Source organism: Conger conger, chromosome 9 (assembly GCF_963514075.1).
Source record: "Conger conger chromosome 9, fConCon1.1, whole genome shotgun sequence".
Lineage (NCBI taxonomy): Eukaryota > Metazoa > Chordata > Actinopteri > Anguilliformes > Congridae > Conger > Conger conger.
This window is the reverse complement of record NC_083768.1, coordinates 29,904,895-29,932,814: the sequence shown is the minus strand read 5'-3', so window position 1 is coordinate 29,932,814 and position 27,920 is coordinate 29,904,895. Positions and strand designations below refer to the sequence as shown.

General features: G+C 39.6%; 2 protein-coding genes across 3 annotated transcripts; both read left to right on the top strand.

Annotated features, from left to right (window-relative positions):
- Window positions 1-30: 30 nt before the first annotated feature.
- LOC133137379 (high-affinity choline transporter 1-like) lies at window positions 31-14,952 on the top strand. Of its 2 annotated transcripts, XM_061255625.1 has the most exons (12): window positions 31-147; window positions 763-862; window positions 1,000-1,080; window positions 1,750-1,826; window positions 2,907-3,105; window positions 3,599-3,712; window positions 5,103-5,258; window positions 11,070-11,218; window positions 11,405-11,548; window positions 12,134-12,287; window positions 13,394-13,611; window positions 13,721-14,952. In XM_061255625.1, the coding sequence occupies exons 5-12, from the start codon at window positions 2,922-2,924 to the stop codon at window positions 14,246-14,248; spliced, it is 1,647 nt and encodes a 548-aa protein (XP_061111609.1). In that variant the 5' UTR covers window positions 31-147; window positions 763-862; window positions 1,000-1,080; window positions 1,750-1,826; window positions 2,907-2,921; the 3' UTR covers window positions 14,249-14,952. The 2 variants fall into 2 exon arrangements, with proteins under 2 accessions (XP_061111609.1, XP_061111607.1); XM_061255623.1 differs by lacking the exons at window positions 31-147; window positions 763-862; window positions 1,750-1,826 and having other exon boundaries at window positions 974-1,080.
- A 5,639-nt stretch (window positions 14,953-20,591) lies between these two features.
- On the top strand, window positions 20,592-27,620 carry LOC133137784 (high-affinity choline transporter 1-like). Its single transcript, XM_061256128.1, has 8 exons — window positions 20,592-20,775; window positions 21,323-21,436; window positions 22,672-22,827; window positions 23,287-23,435; window positions 23,618-23,761; window positions 25,346-25,499; window positions 26,637-26,854; window positions 26,963-27,620. The coding sequence occupies exons 1-8, from the start codon at window positions 20,592-20,594 to the stop codon at window positions 27,485-27,487; spliced, it is 1,644 nt and encodes a 547-aa protein (XP_061112112.1). The 3' UTR covers window positions 27,488-27,620.
- Window positions 27,621-27,920: the final 300 nt, after the last annotated feature.

The following is a 27,920-nucleotide window of genomic DNA, read 5'->3' as shown; positions in this document are numbered from 1 at the left end:
TTGAGCAGTGTATAATAATGAAACATAACTGATCATACTAAATGCTGCCTTTTCAAAAATTGAGTCTTCATAGAATTCCCTGCCTGTTGAATCGAGACAACTTAATTGTTGTATACAAACATAAGAAAATTGCATTCTACCTGAAAGGTCTCTATTACCTGAAATGTTTGGGTTAGTGTGTGGCTCTTTTATCACTGGGTACAGTCAGGTCACATATTTTGACAGTTGGCAAATATGACCTTATCAAAATGGTGACCCCCTATCACAATGTCTGCCTTTTAACAGTCAAACATGCTTTGCTGTGTACATGCATAAGAGGATGACGTGTCACCTGAGAGATTTTCTTAAGTGACCCTTTTTTCCCCATGGATGTAGCCTACCCAAGGAAAGGTTTCCCCTCTTGTATTGCCTACCTATACATACAAGTCAAAACCAGTCAAAAAGCTTTGTTATGTGCACACAGGATACTTTAATTAACAGATTATATATAATCAGTGCAATGTGTGTGTGTTTTTTATTTTATTTTATTCTACTTTTACAGAAATAGACGGCAAGATAAAATTTGCATTTACCTTGCTGTGATAATGCACGCAGTAGTTTTTAGTAAAATACGATGCAAACGCAGCATGATCACTTAACTGAGGTGAATACTTTACCAGCCCGACATAGCCACTTAGTGAGCTCGTGCATGTTTTCTTAAAGTGAGTTTGTTGTCAGCGCAAGCCAGTTTACGCGCGTTCATGACAGCAAATTGGTCTCCAGGCATTTTGATGGTCACCAATTTCGGTGTACACCCCCTTGGAAGGCTCCGCCTACACGCCAATGTCGACTGAATTCATTGAGGGACAGGGACGGGGTCGATGTAAGTATTGACATTCTCCCACAGTTGTTGGTTCTTATTGATCTGTACTTTGGGGAACAGATCCACTACAAAAATGTTGATATCTGTGCAGGTTTGACACTGGCATACAGATAAAGCGGACTTTCTACTTTATTTAGGAATACAGCCAGAGGAAGACATTTACCAAGCCTGAATGAGCAAAAACGGACTTGAGGGCACAAACGGACCACATACATTCTGTGAGTATGAAATATTTTCAGTGGGCTCAGAATTATTGGCACCCTTGATAAATATTCTCACAAATCTGACCAAGTCCCTCTTATTCAAGGCCCAAGTCTCAATTCATTTTTTTTAAGTCAAGTCGTTTTTTCCCTACCTGCCTAATAAAAAACATTACTCGGCAATTTATCGACGTCTTCAAAAAAGGCAGAGTGACAATGAATTGAATTGATATTTTAAACATGAGGCCTAATTCATTATGCAGTTTTACAGACTATTCCGATTTACCAGCTTGTAATATCTTGCTTATAAAATGCATGCAATTTTTCAACACAACATTTATATATTTATAGTATTTGCAAACATGGTTTTAAATGTTCAATATTGTAAGGAATTTTATTTAGTTGCAAGGAGGAAAATACGTTCATCTGACTCCATTAATTTCTAATCCTGTAAAATTAATATATGGTTTGTGTGTACGTGCATTAGCTGGAGTGTGCTGAAATAATGAGCTTCTTGCCTACTGTTTCTGCACCATGAAGTGCGACTTTAACCTGGCAATTTTGTTGTCCGGGTACCGAACCTAACTGCTGATCCAGTGAGCCTAAGGTTATCGTAGTTTCCCTCACCGTAAGTATCTAAATATCCTGAACTATGACCCAATTATGATTTATATTATTGAATACTAGGATCCACGTGGACACTGAAATTAAAATCTATCCCGGAGCAGCTGCACATCCGGCTAGTGTGACTATCAATATACCCAGTGAGTAGCCCGCTACCTAGCGGTGTTATCCCCGAACCATATATGACACCAGTACACAATTGGTGCTCGCAGCGATGCGCACTCCGGCGGACGTTTGGGAACCACGTATTTTAGATGAGGAAAAATCTGTTTATTATGAAACAATAACACCGTTGGCAATAACGGAAGATTTTCAATGATGAAAGGTGAACATTTACAAAGCACAAAGCAAAGACTACTATCTACAGAAAAGACATACATACCAACAAACTAAAGAAGGAAACTAAAGGAAATTAGTGTGAGTATTGAATGAATACCCAAATATTCTGTACAGTAAGGACTATGGTACCAGGAGAACTGTCAAAGCAGATTCTCCCTCAATGTCCCAATACCCATAGTTTGCCCAAACCAAAACTGGTTTGTTCTGACCAGTGGCCTCCCAACTGCCACCACCACAGACTATTATCAGAAACAGGTGAGCTGATTCCCACAGAGCAAATACAAATATGGTGAGGGGCGCATGGACACATAATGGGGGAAAGGGAAAATGTGAAACGGAATACTAGCACAGAAAACAAAGAAACCAGGAAGTGAATCAAGACACAGGGACACGGGACGTGACAGGTTTCAGTATCTCAGAAACTGCTGATCTCCTGGGATTTTCATGCACAACAGAATCCAACATAGTTTGCAGAGAATTGTGCAAAAAACAAAAAACATCCAGTGAACAGCAGTAATTGACAGGTAGGTAACAGTAATGCAAATAAGCACACATTACAACAGTGGTTTGCAGAAGAGAATCTCTGAACACACAATGCTTCAAACTTCTAAGTGGATAGGCTACAGCAGCAGAAGACCAACAAGTATAATAAATACCTAATAAAGTGCTCACTGTATATTGTTTATTCCCCTGTATGAGTCAAAGGTGATGGCCACACTATCTATGATTAGACGGATAACCTAATATTTTGTATAAACATCCACAATGCACCAGCTGCAGAACATACATGCTTACATACCCATCTCCAGCATAAAACCCTGTTCAGTACATGTACCCAAACCTTGGAATATGGAATGTTTCCTCCAACATTTTTTCAACAGCAGGAGGGGAAGAAGATGGCTGCAAACATCCCAGGGCTGATAGCTGTAGCTGTGTTTTATTTGATCATTCTGGCAACTGGAATATGGGCCTCTCGAAAGTCCAAGCAAGAGGAGAAGAGAATCACTGGGACTGGGACAGAAGTAACCCTGGTTGCTGGTCGGAATATAAATCTCTTTGTGGGAATTTTCACAATGACGGGTGAGTGTGCTGACTCTCTCACTTTGCAGAAAAGACTAACATTGAATCTTAAAATTGTTTAAGAAAAAATCAGGTACTCTAGGAAAAATAACTTTAGGACAGAGGAGTACATTGTACTTGGTTTCAAATGCTGTAGTGTTATATTTCGGAATTTGTCATGTGAATATTAAATAATGGGACATTCCGAAAAATCAACTGGTGGAGGACCACTCCAATTTTGCTCAAACATTTTTGAAGTATTCCTTATATATTCAATAGCAAAAAACATTAGCTTTATTGGCTTTGTTGTTCTAGAGATATTGTCTCTTAAATGGGTGGGGGTGGCACTCAAAAATATCACAGAATGACCCTAAAGCACACATAACTTTTTGATCTATCGCAGTACTCTTATATATATATATATATATATATATATATATATTAAACGGTCACTACATATAATTGTGAAATGTGTGCTGTACATTTGTTACTGTGATTTTTGTGTTGTTGACAGCTACATGGGTTGGAGGAGGCTATATTCTTGGTGCTGCCGCTGCTGTGTACAATCCTACAAAAGGCTTGGTTTGGGCTTTAATGCCTTTGCAATATTTCATAAACTTCTTTGTTGGTAAGTGTGTATCACATATAAATGAAACTCAAATGCTTTATAAGTTAGATAACTGGACAATTCCAATCTGGGGTCACTGCATTGTACCCTTGAGCATAGTACTTGTATACTGTACACAAACAAATGCATAAGTTGCTCTTGGTTAGAGTGTCTGCTGTATGATTAAACTTAATGCAAATGTATACATGCGGCATGACTGATGAACCCTTGGTCAAGGCATTTAACTGCTTCAGTCAGCATCAGGCTGAAATTTAGTTAAATGTAGTTGGATGCAAGATGGTGTTTACTTTCTGTCAAGTTGCAGAAATGAAACCTGTGTGTAGATGCATCTATATAAAGATGAGAAATAGTTTAAGAAATAATAGCAGCCACAGAAATAGTAAAAAAAACACATGGAAATTACATAGTGTTTGCATTACAGTGTACTGCATATTTGCACTGGTCTTCAATCATTGGTAAACCGTCAATCGTTGGTGTTAAATTATGACTTTGTGCCACATGATATTGTATGTGGGCTTGTAGATATAGTGGGCCAGATGAACTAAGCTTTTTGCTACAATTTTTAGGCACACATATGGCGCATTCTGCGTCGTATGTATCAAACTGGCGCACGGGAATAGAACCGCAGTATACGTGTGATCTACTTGAGTCATCGCAATATGTACTTATGTCCTTAATGCATATGCTTTTAAGGGTAGATTGCGCAAATACAGGGCAGAGATATTGTAAGTGTGGCTGATTATGTATTCCGTTGAATTAAATAAAATTAATGAGGGTCGAATTGTGAGTGAAATTTCTCCGCCTCAATAGAGCAGGAGTAAACCCAGGCACAAGACAGACACAGATCTAGGCTTCGAAGATGTACTGAAATAATCTTTGCAACAAGAATCACACTATTTCAACCCCCAGAGCAAGAAATAATCAAACAGCTTATTAAATATCAATTAATGATTGCAGCCAAGTAATAAATAACGTTGGGTTTTTGTCACAGAAAATATTTACAAATTAATTTATTAAATTAAGCAATATCTCATACAAAGTAGTGGGAAGTGACTGAAATATAATTCTCAACTGTAGTGACGGTAACTGAAGTAATTAATTAATTAATTAAACAATTTTATCAGTGTTGCCGCTTGTAAACAATATGTGTAGGCTAAATTCAACAATATGCTGTTTGGTCCAATCCCATCTTTGAACTTATGGAAATCACTGCATTGTGATCTATTAAAATTATTTGTGCAGGAATCATCCACTGTTCTCTGCCATATTTATGAATACAGGCAAATACTATTCAGTCTTGTAAAATATCCTCACATGCATTCTCTGGTGATTTTGAGGATCCAAAACACACATTTAGTACATCTGGATCTCCCTCTCTCCTTTTCTCCAGTTGCAATTTTCTTTGCCAAGCCAATGAGGGATAAGAAGTATGTAACTATGATGGATCCTCTCCAGCTGAAATACGGGGAAACTCTAACCTGCACTCTTCTGATTCCTGCGGTGATTGGTGACGTGCTGTGGGTAGCATGCATCATGGCAGGTTTAGGTAAAGTTCCAGCACTGTCTGTTGACATGCAGTCTATGTACCATAAGGAGCTAACATCTTGGCATGGTATCTCTGGTTAGGAAGGAGAGTCCTTTTTACAGTTTTTTTTACAGTGGTTTTATGCTATTTTCATAGCCAAGTTGCATTTTCCTGCAGAAATTACCATAATGACCCCAGACTGATTTTCAACCACAGAGATTCAAAAATCTTAACATCGCCACACAATAAGTATTTATTGTAGAACATAATTGTATGTATATTCCTATTTCTCTCCTTCTCCTTTTTCTTATCCCGCTGCGTATTACATCTTCAAAATGCTCTAGTCCCACACTAATCAATCATCTCAACTAGTTACATTCAGTGCCCTCCATACTGTTTGGGACAAAGACTCATCATTTATTTATTTGCCTCTGTACTCCACAATTAGAGATTTGTAATAAACAATTGTGATTAAAGTGCACATTGTCAGATTTTAATGAATGGCATTTTTATACATTTTATATTCACCATGTAGAAATTACAGTAGTGTTTATAAATAGTCTCTCCATTTCAGGGCACCATATGGTTTGGGACACAGCAATCAATATAATTTCATAGGTCTGGATATCTTATTTTCAGGTTGTCCTACAAGCGATATTAAAACTGTTTGCAATTGAATATATCTATGGCAGGGGTGCACAAGGGATAAATAAGTAACAGGCTTGAACCAGGGTAATTTATAGAGCTGTCAACAAGGGGGGTCGGTCTGCATAGTGGTTTTTGTTCCAACCAATTGCTCTGATTTTAATTTGTTGACAGCTCTATAAATGACCCTGGTTCAAGCCTGTTACTTGAACACAGTAAAATCATTAGGATACACGTGCAGTCTGTAGCCAGTACTCAAACACATGTCAGATATAATTGAGTCAATTGACCAGAATTTGGCACAAAATCCTGAAGATGATTGACCCTGTGCACCCCTGCTCCATGGGAATTGGATTGGGGGGGGGGGGGGACTAGATTATGCTGATACAGTATGAAGCATATTTTTTGCTAAATAGCAAAAATCAAGGGTCCAAGGTATCAAATGAGCCTAAAACTACCGTACTGCTGCCAGATATGCAGTAGATACAAAAAAGAATATATTTCCATTGAGTTCAACAGGAAAATTGGTCAGCAACAAATACTAAAGATGACTACTTTCATTTCCATAACATTGCTGTGTCCCAAACATTATGGTGCCCTGAAATGAATGGACTATGTATAACCGCTGCTGTAATTTAAATGGTGAAACCAAAATGTTTAAAAATGCCCTTTATTAAACTCTGAAAATGCGCACTTGAATGTTATTACAAATCTCAAATTGTTACATTACATTATTGGCATTTGGCAGACGCTCTTATCCAGAGCGACGTACAACAAAGTGCATACCCATAACCAGGGATAAGTTCGCTGAAAGACCCTAGAGGGAAGTACAATTTCAACTGCTACCTGTACAACAAAGATAAGGACAAGGGCCATTTTTTTTTTTTTTTTTTTGAACAAACAAACAAACAGAGCAAAACTATCCAAACACTGCTTACCTAGCCAACTAAAAATACCGATACACAAAGCAAGTCACAGAGACAACAATTAAGGTTCACAGGGAGGTAGGGAGGGATGGGGAGAGGTGCTGCTTGAAGAGGTGTGTCTTCAGCTTGCGCTTGAAGGTGGGGAGAGATTCTATAGTTCTGACCTCAACGGGGAGTTCGTTCCACCACCGTGGAGCCAGAACAGACAGTAGTCGTGAGCGTGTGGTGGAGGTTCTGAGAGGGGGAGGTGCCAAGCGGCCTGTGGAGGCTGAACGAAGAGGTCTGGCAGGGGTGTAGGGTCTGATGATTTTTTGCAGATAAGCAGGGGAAGACCCTTTAACTGCTTGGAAGGCTAGCACCAATGTTTTGAATTTGATGCGAGCCATGACAGGCAGCCAGTGGAGGGAAGTAAGCAGGGGGGTGACGTGTGAGTATTTGGGAAGGTTGAAGACCAGACGAGCTGCTGCATTCTGGATGAGTTGGAGGGGTCTGATGGCGGACGCTGGGAGGCCAGCCAAGAGGGAATTGCAGTAGTCCAGGCGGGACAGAACCATCGCTTGGACCAGGAGCTGGGTCGAGTAGGGGGTGAGAAAGGGGCGGATTCTCCGTATGTTGTATAGGAAGAACCTGCAAGACCGGGTCACCGCCGCAATGTTCTCGGAAAGGGACAGTCTGCTGTCCATCACCACGCCGAGGTTCCTTGCACTGGGTGACGGCGTGAGTGTGGTATCCCCGAGGGAAATGGAGAGAGCCAGATGGGGAGATCCAATTGGGGAGATCCAATTGTGGACTACAGATACAGTTACAGACTGCAAATAACGGGTCTTTGTCCCAAAACATTATGGAGGGCACTGTATATATAAAGGATCAGTACATTGTGTACAATACAAAAGTTTTAGGCAGGTGTGAAAAAATGCTGTAAAATAAGAATGCTTTCAAAAATAGAAATGTTAATAATTTATTTTTATCAATCAACAAAATGCAACTCGGCAGGAGTTCCACTGTTCTTCTGTGGATTTAGGCAGCCTCAAATGCTTCTGTCTCTTCATGTAATCCCTGACAGACTCGATGATGTTGAGATCAGGGTTCTGTGGGGGCCATACCATCACTTCCAGGACTCCTTGTTCTTATTTACGCTGAAGATAGTTCTTAATGACATTGGCTGTATGTTTGGGGTCGTTGTCCTGCTGAAGAAGAAATTTGGCCAATCAGATTCTGATTTGGCCAATCAGCCTTCCTGATGGTATTGCATAATGCATAAGTATCTGCCTCTACTTCTCAGCATTGAGGAGACCATTCATTCTGACCAAATCCCCAACTCCATTTGCAGAAATGCAGCCCCAAACTTGCAAAGAAACTCCACCATGCTTCACTGTTGCCTGCAGACACTCATTCTTGTACCGCTCTCCAGCCCTTCGATGAACAGTTTGAACAAGCCTTCTGCTACAGCCAAATATTAAAATTATTTTGACTCATCAGTCCAGAGAACCTGCTGCCATTTTTCTGCACCCCAGTTCCTGTATGTTCGTGCATAGTTGAGTCGCTTGGCCTTGTTTCCACATCGGAGGTATAGCCACTTCTGACCAGACTTATCCGCACAGTAGATGGGTGTACCTGGGTCCCACTGGTTTCTGCCAATTCTGAGCTGATGGCATTGCTTCCGATTGCGAAGGGAACAAAGCATGATGTGTCTTTCATCTGCTAAGTTTCTTTGGCCGACCACTGCATCCACGGTCCTCAACATTGCCCATTTCTTTGTGCTTCTTCAACAGAGCTTGGATGACACACCTGGAAACCCCTGTCTGCCTTGAAATTTCTGCCTGGGAGTAGGGATGTGTATCGTTAGGATTTTATTGATACCGATACCAATACCGATACTCCTTATCGTTACCACTGCGTGTAATTTAGTGTATAAAATAAAGACGTTACAAGATGGTTAAAGTTTCAATCGTTTTTTTATTACCACAAGGGGGGTTACACCAGCAACATCATTAAACAACTTACAGCACCTGTCTTTTCAGCCCTTAGCAAGTCAACATGTGCAGTGCGAGGTATGTCAAAAAAACGAGCAGGCAGCTCCATACAGCCTTAAAGGTAACTGTCAATGTGATAATGCTTCAACAGAACAGAAGCTTAACTTAAAATTACAAATGCTTCTCAGAATAGATGAAATAAAATAAAAACCTAGGGAGATGACCAAAGCCCTTGCCTACATGTTCAACCCAACAGACACATACATGTAAACAGAACAGTGTAGGGGAGGCGCTTCTCCTGATGCATTTAGCCCTAACAGTTTTTGTTAAGGAAAAGCAACATATTTACTTTCTCTGGCAGCAGCCGAGATCGCTCTGGACAGTGACGTCACGCTATACACTCGGATAAAATGGCGCTGCGCATGTTTTAAAAAAAAGGTAATTTAATTACTTATTATTTTTAATCCAGCTTTACTGGCAGTCTTAAACCTTTAAGGATGTATATATTGGGAATCAATCTTGTAAATTATGCCAACTTAATCTAGTATTTCACTTCCCCTTTAATGATTCATACACTCCCCGTGACTTGTTGAAGAAGCACTGTCGGAGTCTGCCTGCACGGAGGAGGGCACGGTGTTGTTAGCGTCGCCGGGTTGCTAACTTTAGATGCATTGTTTAGGCAGTCAAACTCCTTCAGCTTTATGCTATGGGTAGACTGCAAGTGTTTCATGATGTTGCTGGTTGCTTGAGTTTGATGAAGTGAGCCCATACCTTGGAGTGCTTAGCGCTTACGGCCGACATTGATTACTAGAGAAAACAACGGGGCGCTGCGTCATAACCTGTCGATGGCGGCAGTGTCATAATTGCGCGACAGTTAGGTAGACTCTTAAAAAATACCGAAAACAGTATCGTATGTCCAGAATCTTTAGCGGTACTCTGGTACCGACCAATTAGGAACCGGTACCAAAACATACCGGCTCTCGGTACACATCCCTACCTGGGAGAGACCTTGCTGATGCAGTATAACTACCTTGTGTCTTGTTGCTGAGCCCAGTCTTGCCATGGTGTATGTCTTCTGACATTAAACTGTCTTCAGCAACTTCACCTTGGAAGCAGAGTTTGGCTGTTCCTCACCCAGTTTTAACCCTCCTACACAGCTGTTTCTGTTTCAATTAATGATTGTGTTTCAACCTACATATTCAATTGATGATCATTAGCTCCTGTTTGGTATAATTTGTCTATCACACACCTGACTATATGCCTACAAAACTTTGTGCAAGTGAACCAAGAAGAACTGATGCTGGTTTGAAGGCAAAGGGTGGTCACACCAAATATTGATTTGATTTAGATTTTTCTTCTGTTCACTCATGTTGTTAATTGATAAAAATAAACTATTTACATTTGTATTTTTGAAAGCATTCTTACTTTACAGCATTTTTTCCACACCTGCCTAAAACTTTTGCACTGTACTGTATGACTATGTACTCTAGCCTCTGTGTAAAAGTGCCCCTTATTAAAATCTGACAATGTGCACTTTAACCACGTACAAATCTGAAATTATGGAGTACTGTATATATAAAGGATCAGTACATTACATATAAGTATGTACTCTAACCTCTAGCACACTGCCAGTAGAATGCATACCTCTTGAAACAGCTTGATGAGATTCGGTCTGTTGGAGAAGCAGATCTCGGCCCTGCCTACTGGTGGAGAGGGCACATGCAGTGTTTAAAGTGCGCTTAAAGTTTTATAGTGGAGTTTTGATTTAATTTTATTTATCCTCCGCAACTGAAAAGTTACGTAGGTGGCTGGCTCAAAAGTGGCCAGCTGCAAGCGGTAAGCTGAAAGTCGCTTCTTTTTTCTAAATAAGACAATACACAAAATACACAATACACAATAAAATAAAATAAAAAGGCAAAAGAAAGTAAAACCGAGTGACAGCTTTTCAGCTCCCCGCTCTGCGCTGGCTGCTTTTCAGCGGTGTCTTCCTCTTCTGATGCAGAGACAATCTGTAGTAAAACAAAAACTTCACCATAAAACTGTTGCTCTGGAGTGATCCCAGTCTCTGCCCGGCACTGTGGAAATTAGCACACTTTAAGCACCTGGGCTGATAACCCTGGGCTGGTAACACAACCCAGATGCGTGTGCTCTCTCCACCAGCAGGGGAGACAATCTGCTTCTTCAACAGATCGAATCTCACAGGCTCCAAAACTGTAATGTAGAGTATAATGGTACACTGTTGTAACTGTTGTAAGGATAGGTTGAAATTTGTATCAAACATTTTCCAGGAGGAACCATCAGCATCATTCTTGATGTATCATCCTTCTACACGATCTGCATCTCAGCTGCTGTGGCGATAATCTATACGCTTCTTGGGGGAATGTTCTCTGTGGCCTACACTGATGTCATACAGCTTGTCTTGATCTTTTTTAGTTTGGTAAGCAGCACCCTTGCAGGAACTATTTACAGGTCAAAATGGCATTAGCTTTTGCTAACTGACAATGTAGACTGAATCTGTCAGTCAGTACTGTTATCTGTCATAAATATGTAATATGTGCAAAATGTTATATGCTCACAAAAAGCGAAGGAAAAAAACATCAGGTTTTCATTTTGTGTGTAACAGTGGCTGTGCGTTCCTTTCCTGATGCTGAATCCAGCCTCCACTGACATCACACTCACAGCATTCAATGGGACCTTCCAAGCTCCTTGGATGGGAACATTGGGGCTAGAGGATGTGGGGCTGTGGATGGATGAATTTCTAGTTCTGGTAAGTGCATAGACAAATGCATGCTGTAGAGGTATTTTATCTCACTCTTCTTTGCAGGACTGATTCAATTTCTATTTCTTTATTTTCTTCTAAGGTATGGACTTTGTGTTTTGGATCATTGTCTTAATGCATAACCTAATTACATTTGTTTACAATTATTCCAACTAAAGGTGGTGCAACTATTTATAAAATTTAAGGGGAAAAGTACTTTTGCCTGGCTCTTCAACTACGGACTTGCTTTTCCGCTTTGTTGCTGTTTGCCAGTATTCAAACTTTGCCTGCTCTGACTAGAAACTGTTTAATTTTGCTTTTCCAATTACTGGGTTGCCAATGGTTCTTCTGTCCATGTCCGTGACAGGAAGCAATATTTGATTTCCCCTGAACAAAAATAGTGTATTTTAGTTTAATAATTTCAGCGTTGGATAAACATTTGTCTTATTTCTTTTCAGTTATCATTATAGATGAAAACATTTTCAGAGGCTGTCACCCCAAATTCGTTTTTTTAGTGCATGAGGTTTTAATTGCTGTCTTGCTTTTAAACCTTTGCTAATGGATGTGAATTTTATATTTGGGTTTCTTTCTTAGAGTCTAGGAGGTCTGGCCTCTCAAATTATACATCAGAGAATTCTGTCAGCAGCATCATCCAAAGAGGCCCAAGTAACATGTTTTGCTGCAGCAGGATTTTGTTTTATCCTGGGCATTCCTTCAGTGCTTCTTGGGGCAGTAGCTGCATCAACAGGTAAGTGGGAAAATTTTCCCTCTCCGCCTTTTATACAAACCTGTCTTTATATGTTATTTGCACAACTTTGTGTGGGCATTCTGTGCTTGAATGTGATCATATCTTTGATAATAACACTTTGGTCTCATTCCCTCATTTGGTCCAGAAGTACGGAATTGGGGAGAATCACTTTTTACAATTCTCAAGATGAAATCCTCTATTTAGACCAAAGTCAACATTAAATCATCTAACTTAGATCTTCCCCCACCAACATCAGACCTAAAATTGTCCGTGCCTAAAATTGATAATCAAAATTCTGAAAGCATGAACTACAGAAATAGTTCTGTCGATGACCACTAGGCCCAAAAAAAATGTTTACTCTCATCAGTCCACAGAATGTTACGCCACTTCTCTTTGGGCCAATCAATGTGTTCCTTGGCAAATTTTAACCGATTCTGCACATGCCCTTTTTTCAACAACGGTGCTTTACGGGGGCTTCTTGCTGATAGCTTAGCTTCGATCAAACATCTTCTAACTGTAACAGCACTTACAGGTAATTGTAGATCATCTTTGATCTTTCTAGAGGTGATGAATGGCTGAATCTTTGTCATTCTGACTATTCATTGATCTGTTTTAACAGTAGTTGCTCATTTTCTTCCACTTGTTTTGGATTTTTGTTGCCATTTTAGCTGAGCATCCTATAATTTGCTACACTTCTTCATAGTTTTCCCCTCTCCAATCAACTTTTTAATGAAATTACGTTGTTCCTTCGAACAATGTTTGGAACAGCCCATTTTACTTAGCAATTCAGAAGGAACTATATTTTGTATTATACATTTGCTTCCCTTCTTCCTTAATAAAGGACAATTAATGACACCTGTTTTTTCACAGAATGAATGAATTCTCTAATTAAACAAGCAGCATGCACGTCATGGCAGTTGGGTCTGCTGTTTTTGTATCACACTGCTACATCTACAAGTAAAGTATTTGCCATGCAGAAATATCACTACTATCATAACAGTGGTTCATCAGGTTACTGATGTTGTTCTGCTATTTTCTTGAACACAAGAGTATGTGTATAGTGGATGGTTATGTATTAGTTAATTAATACAGTCTCTTTTTTCCAGACTGGAACATGACCAGTTATGGTTCTCCCTCTCCTTATGAACGTGGTGAAGCAGGTAAAATTCTCCCAATCGCTCTACAGCACCTCACTCCCAACTACGTCTCCATCTTGGGGATTGGGGCTGTAGCAGCAGCAGTGATGTCATCCATGGACTCTTGTCTCCTCTCCTGTGCTTCCTTATTTACCAATAACCTCTACAAGACCTTGATTAGAAAGCAGGTGAGTTGATCTGTACAATAACAAAAGAACAGCAAACTGAGCCTAAATTTCTATTCTTGTATCACACAGAGAGACTTTCTTTCGTGTGTTTGTTGTGTTTCTGCTTCAGGCTTCTGACAGAGAGCTGCAGTGGGTGATCAAGATCTCAGTGACCGTAGCTGGGCTGGTAGGAATGGGACTGGCCTTTTTAGGGAACAATGCTCTGGCCTTCTGGATTGTGGGTGCTGATGTGATGTACACCCTGGTTTTGCCTCAGTTTGTCTGCGTTCTCTTCTTCCCGGTGACCAATGGTTATGGTGCTGTTGGGGGTTACATCCTGGGAGTGATGCTGAGAGTGCTAAGTGGGGAACCCCTCCTCCACTTCAATCCTGTCATCCACTTCCCCGGCTGCAGGCTCATCAATGGTGTCTATGTCCAGCACTTCCCCTGTCGGACACTAGCGATGCTGGCGTCCCTGTGTTCTAACATTCTGATTTCCTCTGTGGCATCGCTGTTGTTTGAAAAAAGACTCCTGCCAAAGAGGTGGGATATACTGCAAGTCAAGACCCACAGTACACCCAGTAGAGCTGAAGAGAAACCTAATGTGGACAACAAGCAGCCAGCAGTTTCTGATCAACTGCTTGACACAACTTGTTAGATTCCATGTTTTTTACTCTGAAAACCACACATTATTCAGTGCATAATTCCACCACTATTTGGAACTTGCATATAACACATCTAATATAACTGAATAGTGATTAATATTGTAGAAGTAGTGCTTATTAATGTATGTGTGTAAGCAATGTAAAAGTCAACTCTAATCAACTCTGAATAGGAACAAGAAGGTAAATGATTGAAATTATTTGTGTTTTAGTTTAATAAGAACAAACATCAACAAGCAACAAAAAGGCTGCCGATTCATGAATTATATTATGAAAATGAATTGGGTGGGAAAAGTTTATTTTAATTTTTTGAATGGAGCTGCTCATATTTATATATATCAAAACATAGTTGCTACAGTAATTACTTTGGTTTATATAGCCTACACAAACTACACTCTGACCACTTTATTGGGTATACCTGTACACCAGCTTGTTAATGCAAATATTTAATCAGCACCTTCAGCCAATCATGTGGCAGCAACTAAATGCATAAAAGCATGCAGACTGGTCAAGAAGTTCAGCTATTTTTCAGACCAACCAAACCTTTAAGTGGGTAGGCTACAGCAGCAGAAGACTTAAGTCTAAAAAATATGTTTAATAAATACCTAATAAAGTGCTCACTGAGTATATATCGCATATATATATATATGCGTCTGTGCTCAAACGGAAAAAAATTGTATTGACATACTGTACACTGTAACAGTTAAAAACGGGTAAATTCTTATTCAAAAGACATAGGTTTAGGTTGTTTTTAAGAATTCATCAATAAAACTAAAATATGAAAACTTCCTCTTTAATTCCCCAGCTAATTAAGTCATTCATCACATTGAAAGAAAATAACGAACTCTGACTTAATCCACAGAGAACAAAAAAAGCGTTTTAACGAGTGGCGACTGGCGGTCATTTACTTGAGTGGGACGCCACGCACACGCGTACGTAGGCACGCACCAGTGACTCACCTCCAACCTCTAAAAGTATCTTAAATATGGGGCAAAACCTCTCAAAACAACGTCCAGTGAATCTCCAGCCTGTGTTACCCAGAAGGTAACGGGAACTGAAACTCCACTCTTGAACACGGAGACTGGTTTATGGGTGGCCACCCATCCAGGTGATCACATGACACTCCAATGAAAACATGGTGACCGTAATGTTAACATACAGATTTGGATTAATAAAGAAGAGTTACATTAATCTGGTGTTAATATTGTGCAAATTATAGTGGCCACTATGTACACTGCTCAACGAAATTAAGGGAACACTTAATCATCACAGTGTAACACCAAGTCATTTAAACTTCAGGGATATCAATCTGTCCATAGCGGAAGCGCAAGAGATTGTGAATCAATTTCACCTGCTTTGGTGCAAATGAAAGTGACAACACATGCAATGGAGATGCAAAAGCAAGAAACAACAGGTAATGGTTTTGCATGTGGTGGCCACAGACAATTGCTCTCTCCTTATCCTTCCTGACTGATTCTTCTCTAGTTTTGTGTTCTGCTAGTGTCCTTGTCACTACTGATAGCACTACTGGAGTCCAGGTCCTCCCGGATGGCATATCCATACATGCGGTCGCAAGAAGGTTTGCTGTGTCTGCCAGCACAGTCTCAAGAGCATGGAGGAGATACCAGGAGACCAGCCGTTACACAAGGAGAGCTGGACAGGGCCATAGAAGGGCATCAACCCAACAGCAGGACCAGTATCTGCTCCTTTGTGTGAGAAGGAACAGGAGGAGCCCTGCCAGAGCCTTACAAAATGACCTCCGGCAGGCTACTGGTGTGCATGTTTCTGACTGACTCCAGAATTGACAGGTCCGCCATTGGCTCCCTGTTCTCTTCACAGATCAGAGCAGGTTCACACTGAGCACATGTGACAGGCGTGAAAGAGTCTGGAGATGCCGTGGTGAATGTTATGCTGCCTGTAACATCATCCAGAATTACCGGTTTGGTGATAGGTGAGTCTGGGGAGGCATATTCTTGGAGGGTCGCACAGACCTCCATGTCATAGCCAACGGTACCCTGATTGCTGTTAGGTACCGGGATGAAATCCTCAGACCGATTGTCAGACCTTACACTGGTGCAGTAGGCCCTGGGTTCCTCCTGGTGCAGGACAATGCCCAGCCTCATGTGGCCAGAGTGTGTAGGCAGTTCCTGGATGAGGAAGGCATTGATGGTGATGATTTGACTGGCCCTCACGTTCTCCTGACCTAAATCCAATTGAGCACCTATGGGACTTTATGTATCGGTGCATCCTACACTGCCAAGTACTGCCACAGACTGTCCAGGAGCTCACTGATCCAGGTCTGGGAGGAGTTCCCCCAGGACATCATCCACCGACTCATTAGGAGCATGCCCAGACATTGTCGGGAGTGCGTACAGGCACACAGGGGCCATACACACTACTGAGTTATGAGTTGCCATACTAAAATTCATAAAAGTTGGACCAGCCTGTGATAAAAAAATTTTACTTTCAATTTTGGTGTGATTTTTAATCCAGCCCTCATTGGGTTGATGATTTTGGTTTCCTGTGAACATTGTTACGTCATTTTGTTCTCATGAAATTATACAATGTACATCTGTAAAGATTTTCAACTTGAATAAATGTGTCCCTTAAGTGTTCTCTTAATTCTTTTGAGCAGTGTATTTGAAAGGGATTGCAGTTAGTTTTGATATTATGTCCCATATTCAGCCTCTGTGAATATGGTCACCCTAGTGAGTGGTCATAATTTTTTGGTACGTCTGTGAGTGGTGATAATGTTTTGCGCATGATCATAATTTTATAATCGGTATATGGTTCACACTGGCATCTTGTGGCTATTTAAATAGCCTACACTGCATTACGAGAGTGAAATACTGAGACGTGCTCACTGCATGGAAAGAATGGCAAGGCAAGGTAACCCAGAACTCAGAGAATGAATAATAACATTAAATAAAAATGTTTTGGCTTGTCTGTGAGTGGTCATAATGTTTTTGCTGGTCTGTGAGTGGTCAAGTTTTTGCTGGTGGTCATAACATTGTATTGTACTGTACTGTACATGATTGTATTGTTCTAATAGCCTACCTTTTTTGTTGGAGAGGGGTTGGAGAAGATGTGTGTCGTAACAGATGCAGTGGGCATGTAAGTACTTGAATTTGAGGGTCGATGACATAGATGACTTGTCAGCTGGAGCACAATTTAGCTGCTCAACTGGTCAAAGCTGACAGGAACACAAATAACCACACATTACAACAGTGGTATGCAGAAGAGCATCTCTGAACACACAACGCATCATAACTCTAAGTGGATAGGCTACAGCAGTAGATGTCTAAAAAATAAGTGATAAATACCTAATATAGTGCTCGGTGAGTGTATAGTAAATAGATCACAGTAAATTAATGGTTATGTCTCATTGCATGGCATGAATAATGAATACGCACAAATTGACTAACCTTCGGCATTATATAAATCTGAAATAATTATTTACTCTTTATCTAGCATATGCTTTGGATGTCCAAGAAAATGTGATGCCTCAGGATAAACAAGGTGGATGGTAAAGGAAAGCCCAGGCTCACCAATTTGGACTCCCAGAAATGTATAGGAGAGAAAGAAAACACATACACAGACATGCCTGTACATGCAAGTTTTCTAATGTGTTGTTCCAGAAATTTGGTGCCTGGAGCTAGACACCCTTATAGGAGTCCAATAAGGGTATACTCCCTTCAGAAGTATACTCAAAGAAGAGATTTTATGTAGTGCAAACGCTGGGTCCCTAACTATTACAGTATGTGCTGTCATTATTAAATAAATACATTTCAATTTATATCTGTGAAATTAAACATTAGCACTACATATAAATAATATGCCACCGACACCAATGTTTTGATGGACAAGAAACAAAAATATTCTGCACAGGTTTTGTCGTCAGGTGCAATTGGTGCTTGTGGAACATTCTGCTTAGACAAGACTGAAGCTTTTCATAAACTGCACTACTGGTTTATTGTTAGAAGGCTGTGTCCACCTGCATTCCTGACTCCCCTCGTCAAATTGCCATCACTAATAGACCAACGAGGCACAAAGGACACCAGATCTGAGAGGTAGGGTATGTTTGATTTCTGTCTTCTGTAGATTAGTAAGGTATCCAGTCAGATAGCCAGTTCTTGTATTTTTAACTTCCTAAACACCAATAATATATGTTCTTGGAGTGAATTTTGATAAGAAAGTTGCAGAACAGGACATTGTAAGGCTGTTGTTAGTGCATGTGTGATTGCATGGTTCTATCCTTTAAGATACCTACCTGTTTAGGTATAAAAGATCAGTGTACTTTCTCTCAGATACCAAGTTTTAAGGTAAACAAAATCAGTGTAGTTCTCGGTGACACTTGTTTAATTGTACAAGATTTATGTAAGTCCGTCTGACATACAGTCAGGAAGAATAATTGGCACCCTTGATACATATGTGCAAAAAATACTGTACACTGAAAAATAATTTCATTATTGACATAAACTTTATTTTCCAACATGTGACTATTAGTGATATTCAATAGAATCAAGCACATTCTTTTTCAAATAAATAATAAATAAATAGTCTTTTAGAGGGATTTTTCACTTATTCCACCATGCAGAACTTAAAGTTCATTAGCCAAGTTGCGGAATATTTCTTAATTCTGAATAATTTATTCTGATTGAAGATTCCACATGAACAGTTTCCATGCACGCTGAATAAATTTGATCCGATTAAGGTGTGTGTTTACATGCCAAGCATTTAATCAGAATAAACATTTTGACATGTGCAGAATGATCTTGCGCAGCTACTTGATACACACATCTCCAAATATGCATTGTGCAGGTGCAACAATTGCATTTCTGCTGTCACTTTTTACGCATCAGCGGTCACTGCTGAATATTTTTATCTTGAAACTAAATGAGAGAAGGCGAGTGCAAGAGCAGCTGTACCACAATCTCCAATAAATTAATCCGCAAGTTTGTAAAATTGAAAACAACCTCTTGGTTGGGTCAGAACTACTTTTTGGGCTTTTAGCCCTTTAGCAGTCTAACTTTTTCAGAATGTATTTATTTGGTCGATATTTCTGCTTTCGTTCAATCTTAAATAGTGTCCCTGGACCATTGGCAGCAAAACATCCACAAAATATCAATGACCATCAATATCTCAAGATATTTGAGAGTAGGTGCTTCTCCTTGTATGCATTCCTCTTTTGCCAAACATATCAATGGTGTGTATGGCCAAAACATTTCATGTGCGTCTTAGCGACCATAGCCCTCTCTTCAGGTCATAAGTCCAATGACGTTTGGCAAACTCCAGATGTTTGCTTTTGTTTATTCTGCTTGGTAAGGGCTTTCTTTGTGCCACCCTTACAAAGAGTTGGTGTGCGAGACAGGGGCCGGAAAATATGGCCCATATTTTCCAAATCATCCATGTTTGGAAAATTAGCTAGGGAAGATGAGCGTGTTCTGATAAAACATTTATTATATAATTGATATAATGTGCCATTTTTAGTAGAAAAAAGGCATGAATTTGTCTAATAAATCCAGAGCACTCAATCATATTGGTTTCCGCAACTTCTGTTCAGTGGCATGATGTTACCCACCTTGATGTGATTTCAGACAGTTTGCATTTTCATTACAATTTTGACACATTTCTTGCATCATGCGTGAATGTCTTTTGTCAGGGAAAATGGCCTTTTTACATATCATAGATGAGCATCATCTGATGAAACAGATCCACAGTAAAACAACAATATACTTGAGTTTAACTTTCTTATTTATTTGCAAATAAATACCAGCTCTCTGATTTGAACCACACATAGTAAGATTATATACAGTTTTCAGTACACTGACCCAGAAGGGGGGGCTTTACCAAAACAAAAAGACATGAAGCTGGCCACTGAGATTCATCAGTATTTTGTCTTCGGATTACCCCTTGTTGACCTTGCAGTAAGACCGGAATGTGCTAGTTACACTCTTCTAGGAGAAGCAGAGACATTAATCTCACAGGCTGTCTGTCTGCTGGGGTGTGAGAGCCAGAGAAAGACTTCTAGTAAGCACTTAATTCAGAAATTGCAACAAAGATCAAAATAAAAGGTTATTTTTAATAACGTGATTGTCTTTGTCTGAAGACACATTGTCAATTGAGAATCAATTAAGAAAATGACCCTTACACTTTAATTCAAAGACAATTAGCATTATCACTTGAATAAAGCTACTCTTAAATCATGGAAATTCCTGTTTAAATGAAATGGGAATAATAGTACATGAAATGGCAAATGCAAATTATATGCTTCCATAGGTTTTTATCAATGAACCCAAATGAAATGCAACTTTTTCTAGACTGCAGGAGAGGGAGAAGATGGTTGCAAACATCCCAGGGCTGATAGCTGTAGCTGTGTTTTATTTGATCATTCTGGCAACTGGAATATGGGCCTCTCGAAAGTCCAAGCAAGAGGAGAAGAGAAGCACTGGCACAGGGACAGAAGTCACCCTGGTTGCTGGTCGGAATATGAATATATATGTGGGAATTTTCACAATGACGGGTGAGTGTTCTGAATCTCTCACTTTGCAGAAAAGGCTAACATTGAATCTAAAAATAATTTAAGAAAAAATCAGGTACTGTACCAAAAAATTGTTTCGGACAGAGGTGTAAATGGTACTAAGATTGGTGATTTCAAATGCTGTAGCGTCATATGTCTGAATTTGTCATGTGAATAATAAATAATTGGTCATTCCAAAAAATCATCTGGGGGGGACCACTCCAATTTGGCTCAAACCTTGTGTAAGTATTCCTTATATATTCAATAGAGAACTTGCAAAACATTAGCCCCATTAACTTTGTTGTTCTAGAGATATTGTCTCTTAAATGGGTGGGGGGTGGCACCGGAAATTGAAGGATTTTTTCACGCAATGACCCTAAAGCACACATAGCTTTTTGATCTAGGACAGTGCTCTTATTTATTTATTTATTTATTTATTTATTTATTTATTTATTTATTTATTTATTTATTTATTTATTTATTAAACACAACATATAATTGTCAAATGTGTGCTGTACATTTGTTACTGTGTTTTTTGTGTTGTTGACAGCTACATGGGTTGGAGGAGGCTATATTCTTGGTACTGCCGCTGCTGTGTACAACCCTACAAAAGGCTTGGTTTGGGGTTTAATGCCTGTGCAATATTTAATAAACTTTTTTGTTGGTAAGTGTCTGTATTGTTTTGGTAATATGTCATAATAATAGTTTTACATATACTGTGGAATGTATTGTCGAGTTATGTATAATTGAATGAATGTATACTTGTAATACATATAAATTATATATAAATGAAAATGCTTTATAAATTAGGGAACTAGAACTAGAGCTTGTACTGTGCATTATACCCTTGAGCATTGTATGCGTAAATTTCTCTTTAAAAGCAAATTAAAGCAAAGCAAGCCTACAATATAATGTATTGGTAGTAAACTGTTAAGATGTTTACTTTCTGTCAAAGTTAACTTTACAGGAATGAAACCTAAACTTAAGTGTGTAGATTCATCTATATAAAGATTAGAAATAGTTTACAAAATACAGTAATGCCCCTTTCAGCCCATTAAGATTATCCTGATTTTCAGTATCAAAATTATCCTAATCTCCATTTTAGAATTTTGAAAACAACATTTGATCTAGATTCTATATTGGATTACAAAATCCTTATTCCAAATTTTAGGATCTGGAATAGGAATCCAATCAGTAATCCAATCCAATTACTGAAATCCTATCCAGAAATGTTTTGGAATAATGGGCTCAGATCATCTGTCTGTTTATGTAACAGACAGGAGGGTTTACCATTGTCCCTCTTTATGTAACAGACAGGAGGGTTTACCATTGCACTGTAAATATACTTTAAGACCACCCCGCCAAAATAGGCACATGGTCACTTGCTATTTTCAAAATGTACCTGGAATAATAACTGAGCTTCCCTTAACCTAGCAATAACACTTGCCTTTGGATTTCCACCATGTTGCGCCGTGTCTAAGATAGAGACAGTATGGGTTTCTATTATCCCCTGAATACATTTTTTTTTGTGCCTGTACGTGTAATTTGGACATGGGCAGGGATTCTAGTAAAATTACAATAGTTGTTCTGCCACTATCTTTGGACTCTGTAAAATCTTAACAATTTAACACAGGGATGTGTTATAGATCATGCATGCTGAATTTGGTGAGAACCAAGTTGTCAACTGCATCCAATAAACTCCTGAATTGTGATCTATTTAAATTATTTTAGGTAAATGTGCCTGTGTGCAGGAATCATCCACAGTTCTCTGCCATATTTATGAATACAGGCAAATACTATTCAGTCTTGTAAAATATCCTCACATGCATTCTCTGGTGATTTTGAGGATCCAAAACACACATTTAATACATCTGGATCTCCCTCTCTCCTTTTCTCCAGTTGCAATTTTCTTTGCCAAGCCAATGAGGGATAAGAAGTATGTAACTATGATGGATCCTCTCCAGCTGAAATACGGGGAAACTCTGACCTGCACTCTTCTGATTCCTGCGCTGATTGCTGATGTGCTGTGGGTAGCATGTATCATGGCAAGTTTAGGTAATGTTCCAGCACTGACTGTTTACATGCAGTCTATGTACTGTAAGGAGCTATGGTCAAACATCTTGATGCAGAGACAATCTGTAGTAAAACAAAAACTTCACTGATAGTTCGGGGAACACACGTAGAAAAGTAAACAACTTTAGTAAGGTATACCATTCGAGTCTAATGCTAAGAGACACCGTTATCGGGAAACACAGCCCTGAAGGATAGACAAAGTAAAAAATTAAAGAATACTTAAATCTCCTGGTCTCTGCCCAGCACTGTGGAAATGAGCACACTTTAAGCACCTGGGCTGATTAGGTAATGCAACCCAGATGCGTGTGCTCTCTCCACCAGCAGGGGAGACAATCTGCTTCTTCAACAGATCGAGGCTTCAAAACTGTAATATAGAGTGTAATGCCACACTGTTGTAACTGTTGTAAGGATAGGTTGAAATTTGTTTCAAACATTTTCCAGGAGGAACCATCAGCATCATTCTTGATGTATCATCCTTCTACACGATCTGCATCTCAGCTGCTGTGGCGATAATCTATACGCTTCTTGGGGGAATGTTCTCTGTGGCCTACACTGATGTCATACAGCTTGTCTTCATCTTTTTTAGTTTGGTAAGCAGCACCCTTGCAGGAACTATTTACAGGCCAAAATGGCATTAGCTTTAGCCAACTTACAATGCAGGCTGAATCTGTCAGTACTGTTATCTGTCATAAATATATGATACGTGCAAAATTTTCTTTGCTTACAGAAAGCAAAGGAAAAAAACAACAGGTTTTCATTTTGTGTGTAACAGTGGCTGTGCGTTCCTTTCCTGATGCTGAATCCAGCCTCCACTGACATCACACTCACAGCATTCAATGGGACCTTCCAAGCTCCTTGGATGGGAACATTGGGGCTAGAGGATGTGGGGCTGTGGATGGATGAATTTCTAGTTCTGGTAAGTGCATATGGCTCACAGACAGATGACCAGAATTTTCTACCACAGAACATAATGGCAAGTCGTCCAGGATTTGAAACTAGCAGTTCATCCTTGAAAAGCTAGCAGATTGTCTGAATTAAAGCAGTTACTGCAAAGAGGAGTGGGCCAATATTCCTCCACAGTGATATGAAAGACAATATTAAATCATAGGAAGGGTTTGGTTACAATTATTCCAGCAAAGGGGCAAACTTTTATAACTTCTCAACAGAGTTACAAAAAAATATTATGTACTCCTTATTCCATTTCTTGGGCACCACACATCACGTCATACCAAATGAAAGTATGCAGACAAAAAGAGTTGGCATAGTGCCTGTGTAGCAAAAATCAGCTTTGCTTGTCGGCAAGGAGCCACAGCTGCCACCCTAACTGTGTAAATATGTAAAACGCAAGGTTGGCGGTTCAGTCCCCGGATCCACAATAAGATCAGTACAGCCATTGGGCCCTTGAGCAAGGCCCTTAACCCTGCATTGCTCCAGGGGAAGATTGTCTCCTGCTTAGTCTAAATCAACTGTAAGTCGCTTTGGTTATGAATGAATAAATGAATAAATGAATAAATGAATAAATGAATAAATGAAAGTAATAATGGAACCGGTTTTAAAATAACCAGTATCAAAGTAGGCTGGGCTCAATGGATACCTGCCATAGCAACTGACCCATAGGTGTTACAGATGTGCCCTGGTTTTGCTCTAATATTGCCTTTTTAATATTTTCTACATTTTATAAAGTCTGCATATGTATGTAAGGATTTTCTGTCTTATGGTGGTCATTTTAAAAGCTGATCCAACAGCTTCATATCTTCACTGTTAATATGTGTGATGCCACCAAAAGAGACTGTATGCCACATTTGAGTTGAGATCATGGGGGAGAGAGTCCAGTGCAGTCCAGTGCAGCACTGTGCTGGCCCCTATTGCAGACCGATGAATACCACACCAAGTGGTAGTGTCACATTCATTGCTCCTGTCTCCTTACATTACCTTTGTTCTTCTGTTTTTTGTCCCTGTTCACTTCCCTTAGCCCATTACTCACCTGTGTCTCGTTATCTATTTCCCAGCACTCACACCTGTTCATTGTTTTGGTTCATTTATCCATTAAATTATACCTGACTGTTTGCTTAGTTCCTTTATGTGTCCCGACCATACTCTCCAGCATTTATTTTTATTCCTGCCTTTTTAGTCTACCGATCTGGTTTGTGTACCTCAACTTCTTGTGCATTTGCCCTTTATTTCTTGTTTGTATTTTCTGTTATCAGACTTTGTTTGACTTCCTGGCTTACGACTTTTGGATTGTGTTTTTTATCGTTGTTTGGTTGGACTGCCTTCTCATGTTTGACCCTTTTCTTGCCTCTTTGACTACAAACTTGCTTTTCTGCATTGTTCCTGTTTTCAAAGGTATTCAACCGTTGCCTGTTCTGACTAAGAACTGTTTAATATTGCTTTGCCAATTACTGGTGTTTTTAATACATGAGGTTTTAATTGATAGCACTGTCTCACTGTTGAAATCTTTACTAATGGATGTGACTTTATATTTTGGTTTCTTTCTTAGAGTCTAGGAGGTCTGCCTTCTCAAGTTTTACATCAGAGAATTCTGTCAGCAGCATCATCCAAAGAGGCCCAAGTCACATGTTTTGCTGCAGCAGGATTTAGTTTTATCATGGGCATTCCTTCAGTGCTACTCGGGGCAGTAGCTGCATCAACAGGTAAGTGGGAAGATTTTCCAAATTTATCCAAACCTGTCTTTATATGTTAATTTCTAACTTAACAATATCAATCCCTTCAAAACAATTGGAACAAGACCTACATATCACTCCTGGTGCTTCGGGACCTAAATCTGCAAAAACATCTTCTCTATATCCACCAACACAAACATGCTACTCATTCAATACAAGATTATTCAGAGAGTACACTGCACGGGGAAAGGATGTTTAAAATGGGTTTTATAGGCTATATTTGTCCTCACTGCACACAGCTCTATGGACAGTTATATGCATACCACATGGGACTGCACACTGCACACTAATTAAACAATTCTGGCAGGACATCACTGACAACCTATCCCTTCTTTTGGGCCTGCCACATCCCACTCTCCCCTCCACTCTCCAACATAAACTTAAACAACACATCCAGTAGAATACTCTCCATTGCCCTATTCATTGACAATAAAACTATCCTAATGAATTGGAAATCAAGGAACACAATTAATATCACACTTTGGAAAAATCTACTTATCGAATACATACCAATGGAAATCTCCACTATCCATAACAAACATTCACACCGTTATTCACACACATTGTTATCATTATCTTTATTATTATTGATTTGTTTTTCCTCACTGGTTTGTGGGTTTGTTTTATTTTGTTTGTTTTGCTCTGTTCTGTTTTGAATTTATCTGACTATTTTGTGACTATATCTTCTGTCTTTCAACACTTTGTTTTATATTGTCTAACACTTGTATTGCACTTCTTTGCACAATCATAAATGTAAAAAATCTCTTGCCAAGATAACACGCAGAACTTTAACTTGCCCTTTAGCCTACTTCATTTTTTCATGCACGTACACCCACAAACACACACACACACACAATAGGTGCCTTGTTGAAGTGAATACAATAACTGAGGCTGTGAGCTTCTAGAACAACGAAACAAATTGATGAATTAACATAGTCATTTGTAACAAGATGGCCATACTGCCTGTTCATGTTTGGAAGTTGCACAAATGACTTGCTTGGATATTTAACAGCATAAAAAAAAGAGAGAATGTGAATATGTGTACGTGCATATATGTATACTGGTGGGTAATGTTTTAGTTCATTAATATAGTCTATTTCTTTCCAGACTGGAACATGACCAGTTATGGTTCTCCCTCCCCTTATGAACGTGGTGAAGCAGGTAAAATTCTCCCAATCGCTCTGCAGCACCTTACTCCCAACTACATCTCCATCTTGGGGATTGGGGCTGTAGCAGCAGCAGTGATGTCATCCATGGACTCTTGTCTCCTCTCCTCTGCTTCCTTATTTACCAATAACCTCTACAAGACCTTGATTAGAAAGCAGGTGAGTTGATCTGTACAATAACAAAGAACAGCAAACTGAGCCTAAATGTCTATTCTTATATCACACACAGAGACTTTCTTTCGTGTGTTTGTTGTGTTTCTGCTTCAGGCTTCTGACAGAGAGCTGCAGTGGGTGATCAAGATCTCAGTGACCGTGGCTGGGCTGGTAGGAATGGGACTGGCCTTTTTAGGGAACAATGCTCTGGCCTTCTGGATTGTGGGTACTGATGTGATGTACACCCTGGTTTTGCCTCAGTTCATCTGCGGTCTCTTCTTCCCCATCACCAATGGTTACGGTGCTGTTGGGGGTTACATCCTAGGAGTGATGCTGAGAGTGCTAAGTGGGGAACCCCTCCTCCACTTCAATCCTGTCATCCACTTCCCCGGCTGCAGGCTAATCGATGGCGTCTATGTCCAGCACTTCCCCTGTCGGACACTAGCGATGCTGGCGTCCCTGTGTTCTAACATTCTGATTTCCTATGTGGCATCGCTGCTGTTTGAAAAAAGACTCCTGCCAAAGAGGTGGGATATACTGCAAGTCAAGACCCACAGTACACCCAGTAGAGCTGAAGAGAAACCTAATGTGGACAAGCAGCCAGCAGTTTCTGATCAACTGCTTGACACAACTTGTTAAATTCCATGTTTTTTACTCTGAAAACCACACATTCAGTGCATTATTCAACCGCTATATGAATCTAATTTGATTAAATAAGTGAATAGTGATTCACATTGTAGAACTTGTGCTTATGAATGTGTGTAAGCAATACAAAAAGGCTGATTCATGAATTATATTATGAAAAGTGGGTGGGAAAAGTTATAATTTCTCTCTTTCTTATAACTTTATATTTAATGGAGAGATTGCAGGGCAGTTGGAGAACAGCACAGCAGAACATATTTTCACATCTTTGTTTTGTGAGGTTTTATTTTATTGCAATTTAACAATGATGGGCGGCCTGTAGCATAGTAGTTAAGGTAAATTACTGGGACAGGCAAAGTTGGGGGTTTGAAACCCAGTGTAGCCTCAATAAGATCCGCACAGCTGTTGGACCCTTGAGCAAGGTGTTATG